This window comes from Suncus etruscus, chromosome 18 (genome assembly GCF_024139225.1).
Source record: "Suncus etruscus isolate mSunEtr1 chromosome 18, mSunEtr1.pri.cur, whole genome shotgun sequence".
NCBI classification, from domain to species: domain Eukaryota; kingdom Metazoa; phylum Chordata; class Mammalia; order Eulipotyphla; family Soricidae; genus Suncus; species Suncus etruscus.
The window spans coordinates 6986601-7006859 of NC_064865.1; the positions used below are offsets into that span (position 1 = coordinate 6986601).

Genomic DNA, 20259 nt, shown 5'->3' on the forward strand with positions numbered 1-20259 from the left:
AGGACCACTGTAAGATTAATGCCATGGAATAAAAATTTTACGGTTCTGTATGTTCATTGAAAATATTAAGATGATTCATATTGTAGTTTTTACTTTTATTAAAAAATGTATGTTTCCTAAGCCTTTCAACTAGGAAGAGAAACAGTGACTGATCCAGTGATAATGAGCTCACCAAAATCAAGACTATGTCTCTTAAATACCATTTATAATGAAAGGTACCAGAAATTAGAAAAAAATGGATCAGATTACAGGTCATTGAGCAAGAATGAAAAACCTAGAAAATCTCCTAATGCTAGAAAGCCTGTCTGATGTGCAAGGAGATTTATTAAACTAAAATTTACTTCATCTCTGAAAAATTTGATGATAAAAGTTTTAAAATTTAAAAGTAAACAAAGAAGAAACAAAACTTTTACGAGTGCCCTGTACATTAACATTAAAATGAAAACTGATATTTAGAAATTATTCTGAGATAACAAGTTTGTAAAAAAAAGAGAATTTACCAATATAAAATTACACATTAAAATATTCAAAATAAATTATTCTACCATCCAATAACTGTTTATCTGATTTGGAACCTTTTTGCTAAAAATACAGAAAGCACACTAATGTTCCATTTTTTCTGGTGTATACTGATACAAAGTTTGCAAACCTTAATTCAAAAGTATTGTATTACTGTCATACTTGATTAAAAATGAGTACCACAATTTACAATAAAACAATGTAATTAACTTCTTCCATTCAATCAATGCAAAATTTTGAGGTATATGTGATCAACATGAAGGTCACTATAAATCCATATAAAATATTAAAATATGCTGAATTTTTAAAAACTGGTCAATGAATCAAGGAATAACAGCTTCAAACCACAATTTCCAAAAATCTACAAAGGAGATTTTTACCACACTGAATTATATATATATATATATATATATATATATATATATATATATATATATATATCCCTACCTTACTCCATAACCAACAATAAATAAAATGGGTAAGTGAGCTCATTATAAGAGTTAAGCCATTAAGCCATTCGGTTTTGTTTTTTAGTTTTTGTTTTTGTTTTTGGGTCACACCCAGTGGCACTCAGGGGTTCCTCCTGGCTCTGTGCTCAGAAATCGCCTCTGGCAGTCATGGGTGGACTATATGGGATGCCGGGAATCCACCATCTGTCCTGGGTTGGCTTCGTGCAAGGCAAATGCCCAACTGATGTGCTATCTCTCTGACCCCCAAAATTTGGAAAATAAGGTATCTGATTTGACCTTTGATTTGGAAATATATTTTATATATAAAATTAAAATGCATGGGCTCAGAGAGATAGCGCGGTATTTGCCTTGCAAACAGCTGATCCAGGACCAAAGATGGTTGGTTCGAATCCCAGTGTCCCATATGGTCCTCCGTGCCTGCCAGTAGCTATTTCTGAGCAGACAGCCAGGAGTAACCCCTGAGCATCGCTGGGTGTGGCCCCAAAACCAAAAAAAAAAAAAAATTAAAATGCATATAAAAGTATATAAAAAGTAAAAAAAAAAACACAGAATGTTGTTGAGATTTTCAAGTTATACTCTGTTAAGAACTTAGTATTAAGAACATATTTAAATAAACACTTATAACTCAACAGTAAAAAGACAATGACTGAATAAAATATGGGCAAAGTATTTGAACACACATTTCTCCAAAGAAGAAAAGAATAATAGAGAACAAGAATAGGAAAAACTGCTCAACATTTTTTGTCATTGAGAAAGCGTAAATCCAAAACAAAATGAGAAGTCACTTAACAGCCAAAAGGATGTTGATAAAAGTGGGGAAAATGTCAAGGATTGGTAAAGAAATAAAGAATAGTAGCCCTATAAGTCTCTGGTGTGGAGACAAAGTGATATAGCATCTAATGAAATACTTATTGATTCCTCAGGTCAAACTCAGAATTGCCTGCCTTCCATTCACAGACCCAAATATATACCTGAGAAATGAAAACATATGTCCCTGCATAAACAAGCGCACAAATATTTATGGCACAGTATCATTTTGAATAACCAAAGGTGAGAACAATGCAAATGCCTGATAATATATGAACTGAATCAACAAATAGTGGTACACCCATGGAAAGGGATATTATTCAGCCATAAAAGGAAATGAGGACTGGTGCATGCTACAATTTGCATAAGCTTCAAAAACATGTTGAATTAAAAAAAAAAAAAACAGACACAAAAGGAAGTGTATGCCAAGATTTTTTTTCTATCAAATATCAAGATTTGGCAAGACCACAGACACTACAGACAGATCTGGGGTTGCAAGAAGGGGAGTAGGTCCAGGGAGATTGGAGGCTGATAAATCCTACAATTCTGGAGCGACAGAAACATTTTGAAACAAGAAAGAGATGGACCACCACTGCATAATAAAATGAGTAACTGCTTTGTACCTAAACTGCATACTTTAGCATGGTTAATTGTATGCTCTGTTAACTTCACCTCAATAAAAAGGATACATATAATAATAACCATTTAGTGCAAGTAAGAGGGAATTTTATAATATTGAAAGATTAAAAATGTTTAGACTTCAAAAACTATTGAGTGTTTCAGTTGCAATTCATCCTTGAATTTTTACATATGTTCTTTCATTTGTATTACATATGTGTTCAAAACACTAATGCTAGATAATACTAAATGACCAAAGTACTACGGTCATTTGATAGTACTGTTCTAGATCCAGGGTAATAAACATATGATGTACAAGGAGAATAATTTATAGATACACTTGGTGTGCCTTGGCTGAATAATATTCCAAAAAATATATTCATTGAATTTATCCATACCATTCTGCACATTTCATTCACCCCTATATGCAGTCCTGTACATTTGTAATCCAAACACAAACGTTTCCTACCCACCAAAGACAAGAACACACCTCAATTCCACCCTCAGCTAGGGAATGGGTGTCTCTAAGACAGTTTTATATCAACCCTTATTCTTTGATTCCTCATCAGCAATAAAAATACGAGAAAAAGAAAAACGGTGCTAGACTTACCCACACAAGGCAGTGAATATCCAAGCTGGGGGTCATGAACAAATTGCCTGTCATTGAGTCTGGTAACACAGTAGAGGTGGAAACAGTCTAAACAGATCACATGGCGGTCATTGCACTGGAAAACAAGCACCGGGCTCCTGTGTGGACAGACAGACAGACAGACAGACATGACTCAGGCCCTTCACGGCAGGAAAGAGCCCCACACTCCAGAACATCTCCAGTAACCTGTGTCAGGCAAGTGTACTGCATATCCAGAACAGGGGATCTTCCACAGTCAGATCCCTGATTGTCCAACTACCTATTTTCCTGGAGCACACAGTTACCAATAGGTTGTTCAGCCCACTGAGTTCCCAGAGAACCTCTCTGTAATTTGACTCATTAGCCAACTGATCCATTTCTACAGAACCACCATCGAGTCATACTATTGCCCTGCTTCTTCTCTCTTTAATGTCTGTTTGGGAGGACACACTCATGGGTGTTCAAGGAAGGCTTACTCCTGACAGTTCTCAGGCATCACTCCTGGATATGCTCAGTGAACTACAGGGATGCTGGAGATTGAACTTGGTCAGCTGCGTGCAAGGACCCCCTATACTAACACACTGCATTCTTGCTTTTTAGACTTTTTAGACTCCTTGAAAGCTGATACTGCACTTTACATTGATATTCTAACACATAACAATGTAAGGTTTTAAAAATTGGTAATTTTTTGGTCAAACTTAATGGTGCTCAAGGGCTACTTCTGGCTTTGTGCTCAGGTATCACTCTTGGTGGTCTTGGAAGACTATTTGGGGTGCCAAGGAGAGAATCTGGATCGGTCATGTGCAAGGCAAGTGTCCTACTCTCTGCACTATTGCTCTGCCCTCTAAATAACCATTCCTTTTAATTTAACTATAACAGGTATAAAATCTGATCCTTTCCAAAGTCAAAAGAAATTCACTATTGCACTAGGAGAGGAGATCAGAGCAGAGCACAGGAGGGGAGGTGGAGGGAGGGAAGGAGGGGAGAGAATAAGGGAGAGGGGAGAGTGGAGAAAAGAGAGGAGAGGTGAGTGGGGAGAAAAGAGAGGAGAAGGGAGAGAAGAGGAGAGGGGAGGAGGAGAGGAAAGGAGGAGAAGAGGGGAGGAAAGGATAGGAGGAGAGGTAGAAAGGAAGAGGGGGAAGAAAGAGGAGGAGAGGAGGAAGGGGAGAACAAAGCAGATTCTAGTTGAGGCAACCAGGGGTCTTAAACGTCCCTGGCTGCTTCTTCTGGGGGAAGGTTTGCAGGGACATTGCAGGATGCAGAGGAGAGAGCTGGGGGATCACTCACTTCCTGAGCCTTGGAGCTTTAGGGGACAGAGATGGGAAGATGGACAGGATGGTATTTCCGAGGAGGACCTGCTGGGACTGATGTACTCTTCGCGCCTTTTGTTCCTGCCCACATTCCTATCCATGCCCTTTGCTCAAATTAGATACAAATGTTAATTGATGAATCTAGGAAATGCTTTTACCCCACTGAGCCAGGTTACATAGCAGAGCTAATCAAAGGTTAAATAACGTTCTCAATCATCTGCAAAATGAATTACAAATACTGTACTTGACATTATTGAAGAGTTGTTTGTAAGCAATTATTTCCCACTTTTATTAAAGGGATGATCCAAAGATCATTTATTTGTAAAACCTTCGACATAAGTGAAGGAATCCTGGTTAAAAAATGATGCAAACCATTGACATATATTACACCAAGTAGGATATTGTTCCAACCTCATCCAAAATATGTGTGAAGGGCTCATAAAATTAGTTTTCCAGTATCAACAAAACAGCATTAGTGTACTTAGATTATCTAATCTAATGTGTGGTTTCATCTAATCTCTAATTTGTTCTCTCCTCCTCCTCTGCAATGTTTCTCTGTCTTTGATTCTTTCCAACATGCACATATTTGTTTGTTTCCATTAAGTGATGGGCTATGGCCCCAACTTCTCTACTGAATGTGACAGATATTGATGCAAGATGCTAGAGATTCCAAGGACTGTAAAGATAAGGAAGCAAGAAACGATATACATGCATAGATAGGTTGTATTGTGACATGAACAGGAACAAGTGAAACACAGGACAGAAGCCAACATATTGAATTGAGACAAAAGAGCAAATTCTCTGAAGCAGCTTCTGGGGTATTCCCCAGTGATCCCCATTTACAGGGATCCATACCCACTTGCTCACTCTCAATCTAGACTCCAGCTTCAATGTTTCCAGTCAAGGTTGGAGGTCAGAGAAGAGGTTGACATTTCTGCCTGTATGCTCTATTATATCACATAATCTGATGCTCTGTTAAGTCACATGATCTGACATCCCATTAAGTCACATGATCTGGGGCACTTGAGCTCCCCCATTGTGAGGACCTTCACTTGGTCTCGGGGAGAAGCCTGTGGTAAGAAGTGAGCTGCCCACTGCCAGCTCTGCCAGCCATCTCTAAAGAATTCTTAAGTCCAGAGAAAAGCCAACAATGCCTTGGTTGATATCATAAACAGATCTCAGAAGAGACCTGCAGTAAGAACCACCCAAGATATTGCTCCCTAATGTCTGATACCCTGAAACTGTGCAGTATCAGTCTTAAGCCACTGGGATAAATTGTGAACAGCCGAAACAACCAATACAGGCCCAGGAGAGGAAGGACTATGCATAGACTGTGGGTACAAAACAAATGTATAAAATTGGGGGCCTCAGAGAGGGATCAATATTCTAGCACAGAGAAAGAAAAGGGAAGATAGATAGGGAGGGAAGTAAGGAGGGAAAGAGGTTAGGGAGGGAGAAAGAGAGGAGTGGAGGTGTCTGGTCTAACTCACTTCTTCATCAATCTCAATGGGAAGGAAAATTCAGTAGATAAATACTTTTAGACATTGCAGAATCACCTTAAATCAGTGAAGAACCATGCCATGCAAATTGGAATACATATATTGATGACAACTCACTGAGGAGGTAAAAATAAAGTGTCCTTATTTTAAGGAGAAATTTAGTCCTTAAATTTGAGCAAATGCTTGACCCTTGAACATTCACATTATTCCTCTGTATGCGGTAGATGTTCCAGCCCAGTTAGCAATCTTTCAAAGCTCTCTACCAAGTCTCCATGAACAACTATGACTCCTGGGATTTTAATAAAGCATTTGATTAGATAGAAATAATTAGAAGAGGAAAGCTATGCCATTAAATGGCTTGAATTTCTCTTCCTAACAACTGTTGCTGCAAATCCTTTTTCGTTAGAGACAGATTATGAACAATACATAATGAAATCTCGGAAACCAGATGCATTTTCATTTCATCTATATTTGTGACATTACCTACTAATTGCCCACATGCACAGAGGAAAGGACACATCGACTGCTGCCGGGGGAGAAACTGGGGCTCCTTTAAGCATGCAACCGCACAGGTTCATTATTTGAGTCAGCCAACTGAGCTCTTTCAGTCACCATAGATGCCCTGGGTCCCAGATAGTAATTGATAGTCTCAACTTTTAGAAATTAAAATAAGCTTCAACAACAGCTGAATGACCTTCAACTTTCTTCCTTTCAGCAGCCAAGCTCAAAATCCTGAAGTCAGTTTGTCTGCCCATGAATCTGCTTGAATTCGGTTCTTTGAGAGCACTAACCAAACCCCTTACCTACCCGCCCCACCTCCCCACTCCTCACAGCCTTGGTCACTGCTTCTCCCAGACCCCTGAGCTGCTCCAGCAGTGCTCTCCAGTGGCTCTGTAAGCATCCTTGCAACAGTTCCAGGTGTCAGGACATACAGCATGTCTGAAATCAAGACCACTGATCTCTTATGGAACCAAAATGGGAGCTATAAAAACAGGTGAGCAATACTTTTACAAGCTAGTGGGAGAGTAGAAAAACTGTCTAGAGAAATGGCTCTTAGGTTTTCAGGTCTGAATTTTCCAAGCTCAGTAGCATCATTCTGGCTACAGCTTGCACACTTGGTCTCTGGTCTGGGAGGAACAGCATGCAGAAGTAATGCTAATCTAAAGTATTTATCAGGAGCCTGGCTTTACCAAGGGGCTTTCAGAGCCCTCCCTGTTAGTTCTCCCTGCCTTGGTTTGCCTTCACCAATTTTCCATTCACACTAATTCTTGTGTTTCTCTCAGGCCCAATTTGTAGAACTTGGGCACCATCTTCCCCATCCCTTTGCCACCTTTTACTCCTTGTGCTTTGTCTTTTAGCATGTTAGATTGCCTTCACTCACCCAAAAGTAGTCAAACTTCAATTCAGATGCATGCAACTGTTTTCCTGAAAAGGAAGCTTTTTTTTAACTTTTTTAGTACAAACCTAGCTATCAACAAGCAACCATTCCATTCATTCCAAATGCTTGTGTTTACAGACTATTTTCCAGACACAACTCAGATTCGTATAAGCATCGAACTGGGTTATTCACTCTGGGGTGTGGTTAATCTACACCAGGTCTTCCCAACTCAATTTCAACTCATACTAACTGGACAACTACTCTGTGCTGATTTCTTGGCTGTGGTGGGATGGGAACAAGTCTTTCTTCTCAAGGACCTCAGCCTGCTTCTGCTAAATCACTGCAGCTGGAGCACTTTGGAGAATCAATGGGAAGGAACTAAAAACAACACTGGTCAGGAGAGGATGTTCCCTGGGAAAAGAAACTTGGATCCAACAGCCAATCAGGAGAGTCTGGGCAAGAGATGAGAGGGGAGGAAAAAAATGCCAACACTCACAACATGGAGAATCATTTCATAAGGCAGGGAAACAATCTCAGGTATTTATCTCTTCAGTCACTCTCAAAGTTTTGAATCTATGCAGTAATTTAAAAAGAAAAAAAACTAAAACACTATTTTCAGAAGCTACATCTTGATGAGTCCATGTTTATCTATTTCCTTAAGTGAAGTTGACTTTGAGTCTAGAATTTATAAGATTTCAAAATGCTAACAATAAATAGGACATGCAAAATGAAAAAATATAGAACCGGGGCTGCAAAAGGAAATTAAAGAAGTCTTATTTCCTCCAGATGGCATCAGTCTTTGACAATATTTGACTTTCATATAACTACAGTATTGTATTTACAAATATACTCACTGTCCATTCATAGCAAATACCATTAATTTCTAGGAGTGTTAGGTTGTACATATCATAAATCAGATATGAGAGTTAAAATAAAATCTTTGTTTATTAAAAGTAAGTTTTATTTTTTAAAGCATAGAAGTCAACATTCATAGAAATTGAAAATAAATTGGTTTACCACCATCATCCTAACTTCTCTTGCTAAGGCATATGTATATGTATGTATGTATATATATGTTTATATATATATATACCTAAGTAGATACCAACAATGAATTGAAAACAGTCAGTAAATCATATTGAAATAACTGTCCCATGTAACAAAATGAAACAAAAATACCAAATGATACCATTTGGTATTGATCCCTGGAAGGAAAAGCCCATCACATGAAAAATCATTCCTTTACTTTCCTCCAACAAACTGAATGGACTTTAATTATGTAAATCAGATGTCTAAAAAAGTCTAATGCTCAAAATTACATGTATAAGAGTCCAAGTACTTCTGAATTAGACTCATGGAGCCAGCTGCAGACAGCAGTGAATCTGAACCCTGACTTCAGATCTAACGCTTTTGGGGTCCCTCCTTTGTGTAGAGTAGTTTTGTGGCGCCACAATCAAACTGCTGAATAACCAACTGTATACTGCATACCCACTTATGCCCAATGCTTGGCTTTGTTTTGCCTGTGTGATAAATGGTTACAGACTGATAAATGTGTGTCTGTTCTAACAGCATTCTGCTAAATTGAGAAAGAAAAAAGGACATATCTTGTTGTGATAAGAATCAAGTAATTTTTTTAAAAAAAATTGAAATAGTACAAATAGAAAAGGAACATGGTCTAAGAAAGACAGAATGAGGGCAGAACTACATAATCAGCTTTGGCTAATAAGGTGTTTCAATAAAATTTAAGTTGGTGAAAAAAAGAAACCCACTTGAAATACATGGCTTGAGTGTATCCCCAAATCTCATGACAGGAAATATGAATGTTCTCAGAAGCAGTCCAGCAGCTAGAACTATTAGAAGTTTCTTAAAATAAGAAATTATTCTGGACAGAGGGTGGCTGGAAAATGAAAGCACGTCTGCATAAAGGACTGTGGGATGGTCTTTCATTCGTGTTTACAAGGAACACATTAAATCTGCAGGATGCTGGCTCCTTCGTTCCTGTTTGGAATCAGGGGTTTGGAAGAAGAGCTGTTTAAAAACCTCCTGAGAGATGGTAGAAATTTCAGACAGCTCTATCATTAAAACTTGCCACAATGAGGCAGTTTTGTGAGATTTCCAAGGAATTGGCAGATGGATGCAGACCAAAATAGAAGCCTGATTGAAGAATCAGTGGCACATACAAAGTCAATTTTTTCCTCAATCTAGGTATACTTTAAATATATACAGCCAGAAGAGCACCTAGTCTAAAAACAGCTTTCCCCAAAGAATATAAGATCAACCAACCGCACTGCTAAAAGCTGTCTGTCTAGGATGAGAGGGTAAGTGAAGTCCCTGCCCTGCCAAAGCCATGCCTGCTGCACCCATCAACCACAAGCACAATTTTGCCAGTGGCCCTACCTCATCACGCTTCTATGGCTTGCTCTCTGCAAAGACACTAATCTGACCAAAGCTCCAGGTATACTGATATTTGAGCTGATATCACCAGGATGTTTTTGGAGTAAGTGGGGGCACATACCCATGCCTTCTTGTAATTATGGAAGCTCTGGCAATTAAAAGCATGCCCCATAAAAGCCATATATCAGCAATAATGCTTGGCATTCCTGGACCATAAGGCCACAAATGCCAAATAAATAACAACTTAATTTTTGTTTAATACTGTCATCCCCATAGGAACACACCAATAATAGTGCCAATATGTATCTAAAACCACAATGTGTATCTAATGTTCAGTAACAAAAGAAGTATCAGAATAATCTACTAGCACCAAAAGCTTACTACACCTTCTGACAATGACTTGATGACCTCATTGGAGATATAATAATTTTCACAAATTTTCTTCCTGCTGTATTCTTTTTTTATCTCCCTTCATTCTTCCTTTTTATTTAATTATAATAAAAAGAAAAATAATGCAAAGATATAATATAATAAAATATTTAAAGAAATAAAAGAATATGGCCACTGCTGAATCTTTGTTCCTTGAGACAGTCAGGTCATGTCTGGGCAAGAGCAGGGAGGCTCCTGTCCTAGTCTCCTCCACCAAGCTCTAATGTGGCCTCCTTCCTAACTTTCCCTCAGCCTTTTTCTTGGTTCCAGTGCCTTCACTGTTCATCTGCTCTTTGGGGCCAGCCAGGCTTCATGGAAGATTGAATCTAACACTTCTTTCAACACCCTGATACTCCAGCACTCCAAAACAATAAATGCAAAACTCAATGGGGAAGCTAAAGAAGACATTTACTGTGGGGGATAAGGAGAGAAATCCTGGCAAATCTCCAGATCCACCCAAATGCCTGAACCTTATAGATGAGGACCTAAAATCAACACTTGATTGTTTAGCAATGGAAATCAAAGAGTTACTAGCCTGCAAAATTAAGAAGTCTATAGGGCCTGGAGAGGTGGCGTTATAGGTAGGTGTCTGCCTTGCAAGCACTAGCTAGAACTAGCAGTTTGATCCCCTGGGATCCCATATGTACCCCCCAAGCCAGGGGCGATTTCTGAGCACATAGCCAGGAGTAATCCCTGAGCATCAACGAGTGTGGCCCCCCCAAAAACAAACAAAAACAAAAATAAAAACAAAAAATATATAAATGAACTATTCAACTCAAAGAAGAACTCTTCCAGAAGATGAGAGAATTCATACAAATGGAACTGAAGGAACAAAAAAGCATGTTAGCAAGCCATAATAGTAGAATTAATTAGGTGGAGGATCGCATAGAGGAATTTAAAGACAAATTACAAACCAGCTGTGATAAAGAAGTCAAAAAAGAAAGGAGAGACAAAGCCCTGGAAGAAAATGTAAAGTACTTAATGAATAAAGATAAGAGGTAGATAATAGCAGAGAAATTCCCTACCCTTGGGAAAGAGGTTTCTCTACAAATCCGAGAGGCATAAAGAGTGCCAAACAAAATAGACCATAATAGAATAACACCAAGACATTTAGTAATCCAAATGGAAAAAAAAAAAACAAAGATCAACTCTGTAAAGCAGTAAGAGATTAAAAAAACCCTCAAGTATAAAGGAAACAACATAAGAATCAAACCAGATCTTTCATTTGAAATATTCCAGGCAAGAAAAGAGTGGAATGACACATTCAAACTACTGAATAAAAGAAACTTTCAACCTACATTACACTACCCAGCAAAACTCTCATTTACATGGGAGGGAGGGTTAAAAAACATTCTCAGACAAACAATATTTCCACTAACCAAACTGACCCTAAGTGAGCTACTCAAAGAGAAATTACACAAACCAAATTCTCAATTGTAACAATAACAACCCTATACAATATAATGGCACAACAGTCATTTCTGTCAATAGTTTTATTAAATGTCAATGGATATTAGACTCAGAAGAGCTCATTATGATAATGTCATGACAAAAATTCTAATCTATTAATTTTCTACTTGATAATGCCTGATAATATAATCTAAAGTTTATGTCCACAGATAGCAATGGAATATGCAACTGTATGCCTGTTATGCTCCTGTTATAGAGCTCATTCATTATGTTATTGTAATCTGTTTTCAAGTGTAGGTAGTCTACCATTATACCACAATGCTCATGATTTTAGATTGTTTTTAGGAAAGGAACCTGGATGCTCAAGACCCACTAGACTATATTTCACGTTTTTTTTTTTTTTTTTTGAGACTTAAACATTATAATTATAACTGAACCTTGGATCCCATCTATGGAAGCAACAACAATTTTCTACACCAATACCAGGAATCAGACTTCTACCAGGAAAAGCCCTGATGTTGCCCTGTATAGATTTACTCCAGAGTGGGTTTTTATGACACCCTGATGACTTGGTAACAGCAACAACCTGCTTTCAGGGCAGGGTTCTCTGCATTGCTCACTAAGGGTGAGATAAAACCAGAAGATGCTCCACGTCATCTTGACATCAACATAGGATCTGTACAGAAACTAGAATCTCTAACTATAGAATCCTAACAGCAACAACTGTGATTGTGAAGAACTTTTACTGGGACCACAGAAAAAGACTTTGGGGATGGACAACTTTGTATACCTGGAGCCTGGAGTTGGTCTTCTGCCAGGATACTTCATGGGAAAGTCTCCCTGTTTTTAGGCCAAAAGTTTTTTCTTTCTATTTCCCCCATATTTTGCTGTGCCTTTGCAAACATCGACTGCCACACACACATATTTAATATTGTAATTTTTATATCTTATTTTTTAAATGAAAAAGAGGTTGCTAAACCTTCTGCTACTGTATTAATGACTTTATTGGAGATACAATAATTTTCAAAAATATACTTGCTACTGACCTTTTTCTTCTTTCTTTTTTCTTCTCTTCCATTTTATTTTTAGTGTTTATTTCAATTTTCTTTCTATTTTTAAAAATAACTTTTCTTCCCCTCATAGTGAAACAAATGTATTATGACCAGCTATGACAACTATGTGATGTATTGGCTTTAAATAAAAATTATATTAAAGTCTCCTGTCCTGTCTCCTGAACCTCTTGGGAGCGGGCCGAAAAGGGCCCAGAAAATTCGCTCTCCCAGAGGCTCATTCAAGGGTTGGAATGCCAAGGAACTGCTTTCAAACATGAAAACTGGCTATGAGCAGTACTTTGCAGAAGGCAGGTCCCCTGTTTGTGATGTCAGGCTGGGAAAATCTTTGCCTGCCCAGTGGGGCCCAACTGTGAGAAACTGTGAATGCTGCCTGTGTGTGTTTGTCTCATGTCCTGTCTCCTGAACCTCTTGGGAGTGGGCCGAAAAGGGCCCAGAAAATTTGCTCTCCCAGAGGAGATTTCTGAGTGCAGAGGTAAGAGTAATGCATGAGCGTCAACAGGTGTGACCCCCCCACCCAAAAAATTGTCCATCAGGGAGAGATAAGTATGCACTGAACTTTTCCTTAAGATCTTTAGAAAGTTGTGATAAAGAAATAAAAAGGTGTATGAGTAAACAGATGCTGTGTTAACAATATGCCCAAAACTTGAAGGAGAGAAAAGGTGTTCTATTTTCATCTGTTCTGTACACTATGAATTGTTTCCAAAAATATTAAAAGCACAATTATGTTAACATAAGTAAATATAATTAACAATAAAATAACAATAGCATTAACTTCCAAATTTTACTTACCTATTTTATAGATATGTATAAGCAGTAGATTAAAAAAAATCAACATGCAAAAGTCCGTGGCTTTTCTCTATGAAATAGTAACATAGAAGAAAACTAATCCTTTCACAACTGTACCTCAGAAATTCAAGTACCCAGAATCAGCTAAACAAAAAGGTGAAAACTCTATACCAAAAAAGCTACAAAAAACACTACTAAAAATATAAAAGAAGACACAAGAGGGGCCAGAGAGATAGCATGGAGGTAAGGTGTTTGCCTTGTATGCAGAAGGACGGTGGCTCAAATCCCGGCATCCCATATGGTCGCCTGAGCCTGCCAGGAGCGATTTCTGAGCATAGAGCCAGGAGTAACCCCTGAGCGCTGCCGGGTGTGACCCAAAAAAAAACAAAAAAAGAAAAACAAAACAAAAAACAAACAAACAAAAAAGAAGACACAAGAAAATAGAAACATATCCCCTATTCATGGACTGGAAGAATCAACATTGTCAATATTGCAACACCTCCTAAAGCATTTACAGATTCAATGCAATCCCAATAAAAATAGCCATGACATTATAAAAGGGATTAAAAAAATCTTCTAAAATTCATGTGGAATAACCACCACACACTCCTAGCTTTCAAAACGCCCAAAGAACTCCTAGGAAAAATGAAAATAAGAGGGGATTATCTCCCCAATCTCAAACTGTACTACAAAGCTAGAGTAATCAAAACATTTTGGTACTGGAATAAAGGAAAACTTTTAAATCAGTGAATCAAAAATGAAAATTCATAGGTAGATCCTCAGGTATATGGACAGCTAATCTCTGAAAAAAAGGACTGGAAGTATGAGATGTAAATATTGCTGGGAAAACTGGTTGACCACCAGCCAAAAAAAATAAAAAAGAAGACATTTTATAATATTATACACAAGTTGGGGCTGAAGAGATAGCAGAGTGGCAGGGCCTTTGCCTTGCATGCAGAAGGATGGTGGTTCAAGTCCCAGCAACCCATATGGTCCCTTGAGCCTGCCCAGGGCTATTTTTGAGTGTAGAGCCAGGAGTAGCCCCTGAATGCTGCCAGATATGACTCAAATACACACACACATATACATACATATATATATATATACATATATACACATAAAAGTCAAATCAAAATGAATTAAAGACCTTGATATCAGACCTGAATCCTTAGCATAGGCAGAACTCTCTATAACATTAAGACCTTTGCCTTGCATGCAGAAGGATGGTGGTTCAAGTCCCAGCATCCCATATGGTCCCCTGAGCCTGCCCAGGGCTATTTTTGAGTGTAGAGCCAGGAGTAGCCCCTGAATGCTGCCAGGTATGACATATATATATATATATATATATACACATATATATACATATATATACACATAAAAGTAAAATCAAAATGAATTAAAGACCTTGATATCAGACCTGAATCCTTAGCATAGGCAGAACTCTCTATAACATTGAAGCTAGAGGCATCTTTAAGGAGTTAATGCCAGTAACCAAGAAAATAGAAACAAAGAAAAACTTGAATAATAACAAGCAGGTAGGGTGCTAGCCCTGCATGTAGCCAACCTACCATCTGCAACCAGCACAAATGTAATAACAAAACCTCTGACAGCACAATAGCATGTTTGCTATATGCACAAGAAGTGAACAAGAAATAGAAGATGTAAAGAAAGCAAGCACACTATAAAACTTCTAGAAGAAAACACAAGATTGTAAGTGAGACTTTGGGATAACATATTTAAAAAAAAACTTAAAATTGATGCCTAATTTTATCCGAATTAAAATCAAAGTGATATCAAAAAAAAGTACCAAAAAATAAACAAAAAGGTAAGCAGAAAATTGGAAAGTACGCAAATAAGCTTTGCAGATGTGTGTGAGCATGTGCGATTGTGCACAGAGAGCTCCCCTTACTCTGGAAAATGATTTAGCAGTTGTCACAAGGCTAGCATCCACCATCCATATGTTCACTTGCCCCTCCTAAATGATCAACCAACAGAATGGCAGCCTGTGCTCAACTGTAGGGGACTAGGGATCTTTGGAGTATGATGGAACTACACAGAACCACTGAATTCTTCCACTGAGAAGTGAATTGGCAGATTGTGGTATATCTATCGGGAGAATGCCCCACCTCCAGTACAAAGGAATAACAGGTTGAGACACACAATTCAGGCCTCAGAAGCACAATTATTCTGTATAAGCAAAGCCCTCCTCCCAAAGTTTATGACAAATTTCTGAAATATGGAAAGCACATACTATGGCAGAAGAAAATAAGCGATTTGCCAGTGTGTAGAGGGGGCTGGAGGGGTAGAATAGATGAAGAAAAAAAGAGATCTTGTTGGGGGGAACAGATGCTTACTGTTCTGATTTTGGAGGCAGTTTTCCAGGTGCCTCTCACAAACAAAAATGTCCAAATATGTTGTTTACCACATTCCATTATTCCCCCAGGAAAAAGTGAACCAACAGAAGAGAGTGAAATTGTTGGGGCTGGAGCAATAGTACAGTAGTGAAGAATACTTATTTGCTTTGCACACAACTAACTGAGCTTTGATCTCTGGCATTCTATATGGTTGCCTGACCCCACTAGGAATAATTCCTGAATGCAGAGTCAAAATTAACCCCTGAACACCACCAGGTGTGGGCACCTCCTGGCCTCCTAGCAAATTAAACTGGGGAAATTTTTCATATGTAACTACTTTCTAGGGATCAGCTAGAAATTTGTTCACACATGGGCATGTTTATATAAGATGTTGTATAAGAACAGGTTCTAGGCATATAGCAAACATGCTCAAATTCTGGGGTCCTAAATGACAATAGGCTTTACCACACAGAGGACAGAGTGGAGATAACCTGGTGTTTGCTTTGATTCCATTGTTCCCAAATAGACTGATTCTCTCTCTCCTCTCTCTCTCTCTCTCTCTCTCTCTCTCTCTCTCTCTCTCTCTCTCTCTCTCTCTGCACAAAAAGAACTAAAATAAAAAAGGCTGTTGGACTTGAATGATTTTCAAATAGAAACACACACAACCTGCATTCATGAATACACTTATCTATCCTAGATATATTCTTGTTTGGGACTGTTATTTTAATTTCTGCTTTCATTTTTTTCCCAGATAGACAGTCCAGGTCACAGGATTTGATCAATTCTGTTCCTTTTTTTTGCGACAGCATTGCTGGTACATTGTAAGGGAATCAATCTGGAATCATATCAGAGCTCCAGACAGCTTGCCACCAGCCCCTCTGAAGGAGATGAAGAGGAAGAAAAATCAATGTGCTTTGTGTATTCATGGACTTCTAATAAACTGTGGCATCAATTCCACTTCATTTGCAGAGGGCCTAAGCAGTGATGGGTCTTGAGTTACATAAGAAAAGCAAGGACATGGGGGGCCCTTCCAAGGATATGGAGGAGCTACTAATGCTGACTCCCAAAAGTTCTGCATGTAGGTTTCCCCATTGCTCAGTGATGGCACCAACTTATTACAATTAGAATAAGTCTTCTGTTTAATGACTCAAAGTTCCCAATTTATACTAACAAAAAAGCTCCCTTTTATTAAAAAATGGTAGGAGCAGATACTTATAAAAGAGCTACTTATAAAAGAGCATCCATGGTAAAATAAAATATTGCAATTCTACATTATTCCTCTAATCTCTATTCTTATATATATGTATATATATTTATGTATATTCATATGTGTATGTATTTTTTCTTTTGGGCCATACCTGAACAGTTTAGGGGTTACTCCTGGCTTCATGACCATGGGTCATTCCTGGAAGTGCTTAGAGGAACATATAAAATGCTGGGATAGAACTAAGGTTGGCTGTATGACCAACTTCCTACGTGCTGTGCTATTGCTGTCTTTGCAATGTGAGAAACCTTATCTTAATTACCCTCAATGCAGTCTTCAAAATTGCGTGACCTACCAACCTTTCAGGACAAGAAACAGCTTTCAGGATGACCAGTCCATATGGGAGCTTGCTGGATACAGAAATTTGATAAACAGGATGGTGTGCAGCAATGCCCGACAGCAGGTAGAGGTGAACCAGATCCAATGGTTTAGCAGAATTTAGAAAGAACCACTATCTAGTGAGTGTGGCTGTGGGGCCCTGCAAGTTTAGACCTGAGTCATACTAGAGAAAGTGAAAGCAGATGAAAACTCAGGGGATAGAGCTGGTACAGTTGGTAGGGCATTTGCCTTGTATGTGGCCAGCCCAGTTTGAACCTTGGTGTAAAATAAAAATCCCCCACTTACTTCCAGGAGTGATGCCTGAGTACAGAGCAGGTGTAAGCCCTAAGTACCACTAGGTGCGACCCAAAATCAAAACAAGAAAACAAAACAAAAAAAAGATAAGAAAACTCAAGAGTCATTATTTTTTTGATAGGGTGATTACTTAGAAGATTTAGGGTAGACAAAATACTCTATAGGGTTTGTGTTGACTGAAGACCAATGGGCGGTGCTGACAATCCCACTCACAATACAAGGGAGGAGCTTAAGAGAGCAGTGAAGCATTTGCCCAAGAGACCCCTGACCTATGGCTGCAGGGACACCTTCCCTCACATCTAGGAGACACTTCACTTCCAAGAACAGGAGCTAGGTACTTGAGCATCCTCAACATGCCCTCCACATGCTCTTCAGAGTGGGGGTGTCTCATAGCTGCCTGAAGATATATGTTGGCCCCATATATCTTAACTGTCTACACTCTACTTGAGTGATTCAAGGTGGAGTAGTGAGTATGAAATTCCAGAAATGCTTTGAGGCATACCCTACCAAAGTGATGCCTTTGAAAGCGCTTGGTTTAAGTGCACAGGCCAAAATAAACAGTCCTGTAAGAAGAGCTTGCATTCCACAAGCATCCTTGTGGGTCCACTCATACCATAAAATAAAAGGCACAGATAGTATATGGAGAACAGACACACAGATGCAAAATCCTGTTAAAATATCAGAGAAAGGAACCAAAAGAAAATGAGGCAATAATTTATGGGAACCTTAAAGTCAAATCTTTTTGGTAATCCTACCAGCCAAGAGGGATTGTAAATTAAACACATTTTATTAAACTAGATACACAGCTTAGAATAATAGCAATTCTGCTCTACTCTGTGAATGTCAGTATGACAATCATTAAAAATGCATTGGTTCAATGTTCAGATTCTCCTCTTTGAGATGAAGGCACACCGTGATTTACATTTCAGAGACTATTACAGGAACCTTTATTTTAGTCACCACTGAAATCTAGTCACCAAGCAGCACCTGAGATGTTCAGAAATTATTTTTCAAATTAAAAATGCCATGATTTATATCCCACAAATGATATAATGTTAATATCCAGAGATAATAGAGACAAGGGCCAGGAGGACCAGTTCCTGGGAGGAAGCTTGCCATAAAGAGCAGGGAATGCAGCTAGGGCAGAGAAGGGACCACTATGACAATCAGAGTTGGAGCTGATCCAATCTGAGTTGGACCACAACTGGGTGTGGAAAAGAGGGAAAATCATATGCATGATATCCCTTCAGTAATAGTACTGCAAACCAGAGTTCTAAAAGGGAAAATAATGGAAGTGAAAGAAAAAGAGGAGAAGAAAACTATTTTCCCAAGGGGCAGTCATGGGGAGGCAGGCAGGAGGGAAATTAGGGACATAGGTGGTAGGAAATGTGCATTGGTGAAGGGATGGATGTTGGACATTGTCTGATGGAAATTCAATCATGAACAACTTTATAAAAACAACTGATATAAATGTATCTCACAGTGATTTAATTAAATAATTTATTTATAAAACCATGATTTATAGAACATGAAAGATCTGTCTCACTTAATGTAGCTTATAGTAACAGGAATAATGAAACAATGAGGATTTATCAACATTAACACTGAAAATTCTACTAGGATCCTCAGTATGTGAAAAGCTCTCAAACATCCATACAAATGCCACTATACAGTCACATAAAAATGGGCTAATGACATAAGCAGACTCTTCCCAAGACCCTGACCAATGTCAATATTAACTGAAATTTAAATCTATTTAACTATAAAATGTCATGTACCCTATCAAACTGAAAGGGGTTCCTAAAACAAAGAAATCTCAAGGTGGTAAGCTCAAGTGAGATATGCATACTTAAACTCCACCTGAGGGAACAGTAACTAGCAGGATCTTTCCAGAAACAAAGAGTCAATGTAAGATGTAGTCACAATTTTTAATGTTTCTGTCATCAAGCAATCCCATTTCTAATAACCCCTGAGCTCGCTTATTAAAGTAACAGGGAACAGAGATGGGCACTGGGTAAAAAATGTTCCTTGAAGCATAATTCATTAAGAACATTTTAAATAATGCATATACTTTATGTTTCCAAGAGTTGAAATAGGAATACAATGTATTATTTATATTTCAAATACAATAGGCTGGGCTCGTGAGAGAAATATAGGGTTTTAGGTGCTTGCCTTGCATATGGCCAACCTGGGTTCAGTTCCTGGCAAGGCCCTACCAAGATTAATTCTTGAATACAGTCAGAAGTAAACCCTGAGCACCATGAGGTGTTTCTGAGGCCTCCTTCTCTCTCACCCCCCAAAACAAACACCTACAAAATCCCTATACTATTCCATAGAAAAACTTTATTCTTCTAAAAAAGAAAACTTGAAGCTTTTTGATATATAAATACCTTGGGAATGTGCTCCAAACTTGAAGCTATATAATAAAATAAACTTCAAAATACAAGACTTTCTGCATGACACAACAATACAGACACCAAAACATAAACAATGATGAAAGTAAAAAAAAAATCATGGACAAAATATGCCACAGGTGAACAGAATGGATTATGTAAGCCAGAGATCATCCATTTTTCATTTACACTTTTTGTAAAGAAAGTACAGTCTTATCCAAAAAAAAGTAGAGAATAAAATTATCTAAAAGCTATTCTCTCCTCTCTTCTTACTACTTTTCTTTTCTTTTTTTT

The 20259-nt window shown here is 38.2% G+C and overlaps 1 protein-coding gene across 1 annotated transcript in view; it reads right to left on the minus strand.

The window, feature by feature from the left end:
- Positions 1 to 20259, minus strand: part of PRKN (parkin RBR E3 ubiquitin protein ligase) — a 1108857-nt gene that overhangs the window by 297328 nt on the left and 791270 nt on the right. The window contains exon 7 of the mRNA XM_049765509.1: positions 3025 to 3161. Coding sequence (XP_049621466.1) covers positions 3025 to 3161 — 137 coding nt within the window. The remainder of the gene's footprint in view (positions 1 to 3024; positions 3162 to 20259) is intronic.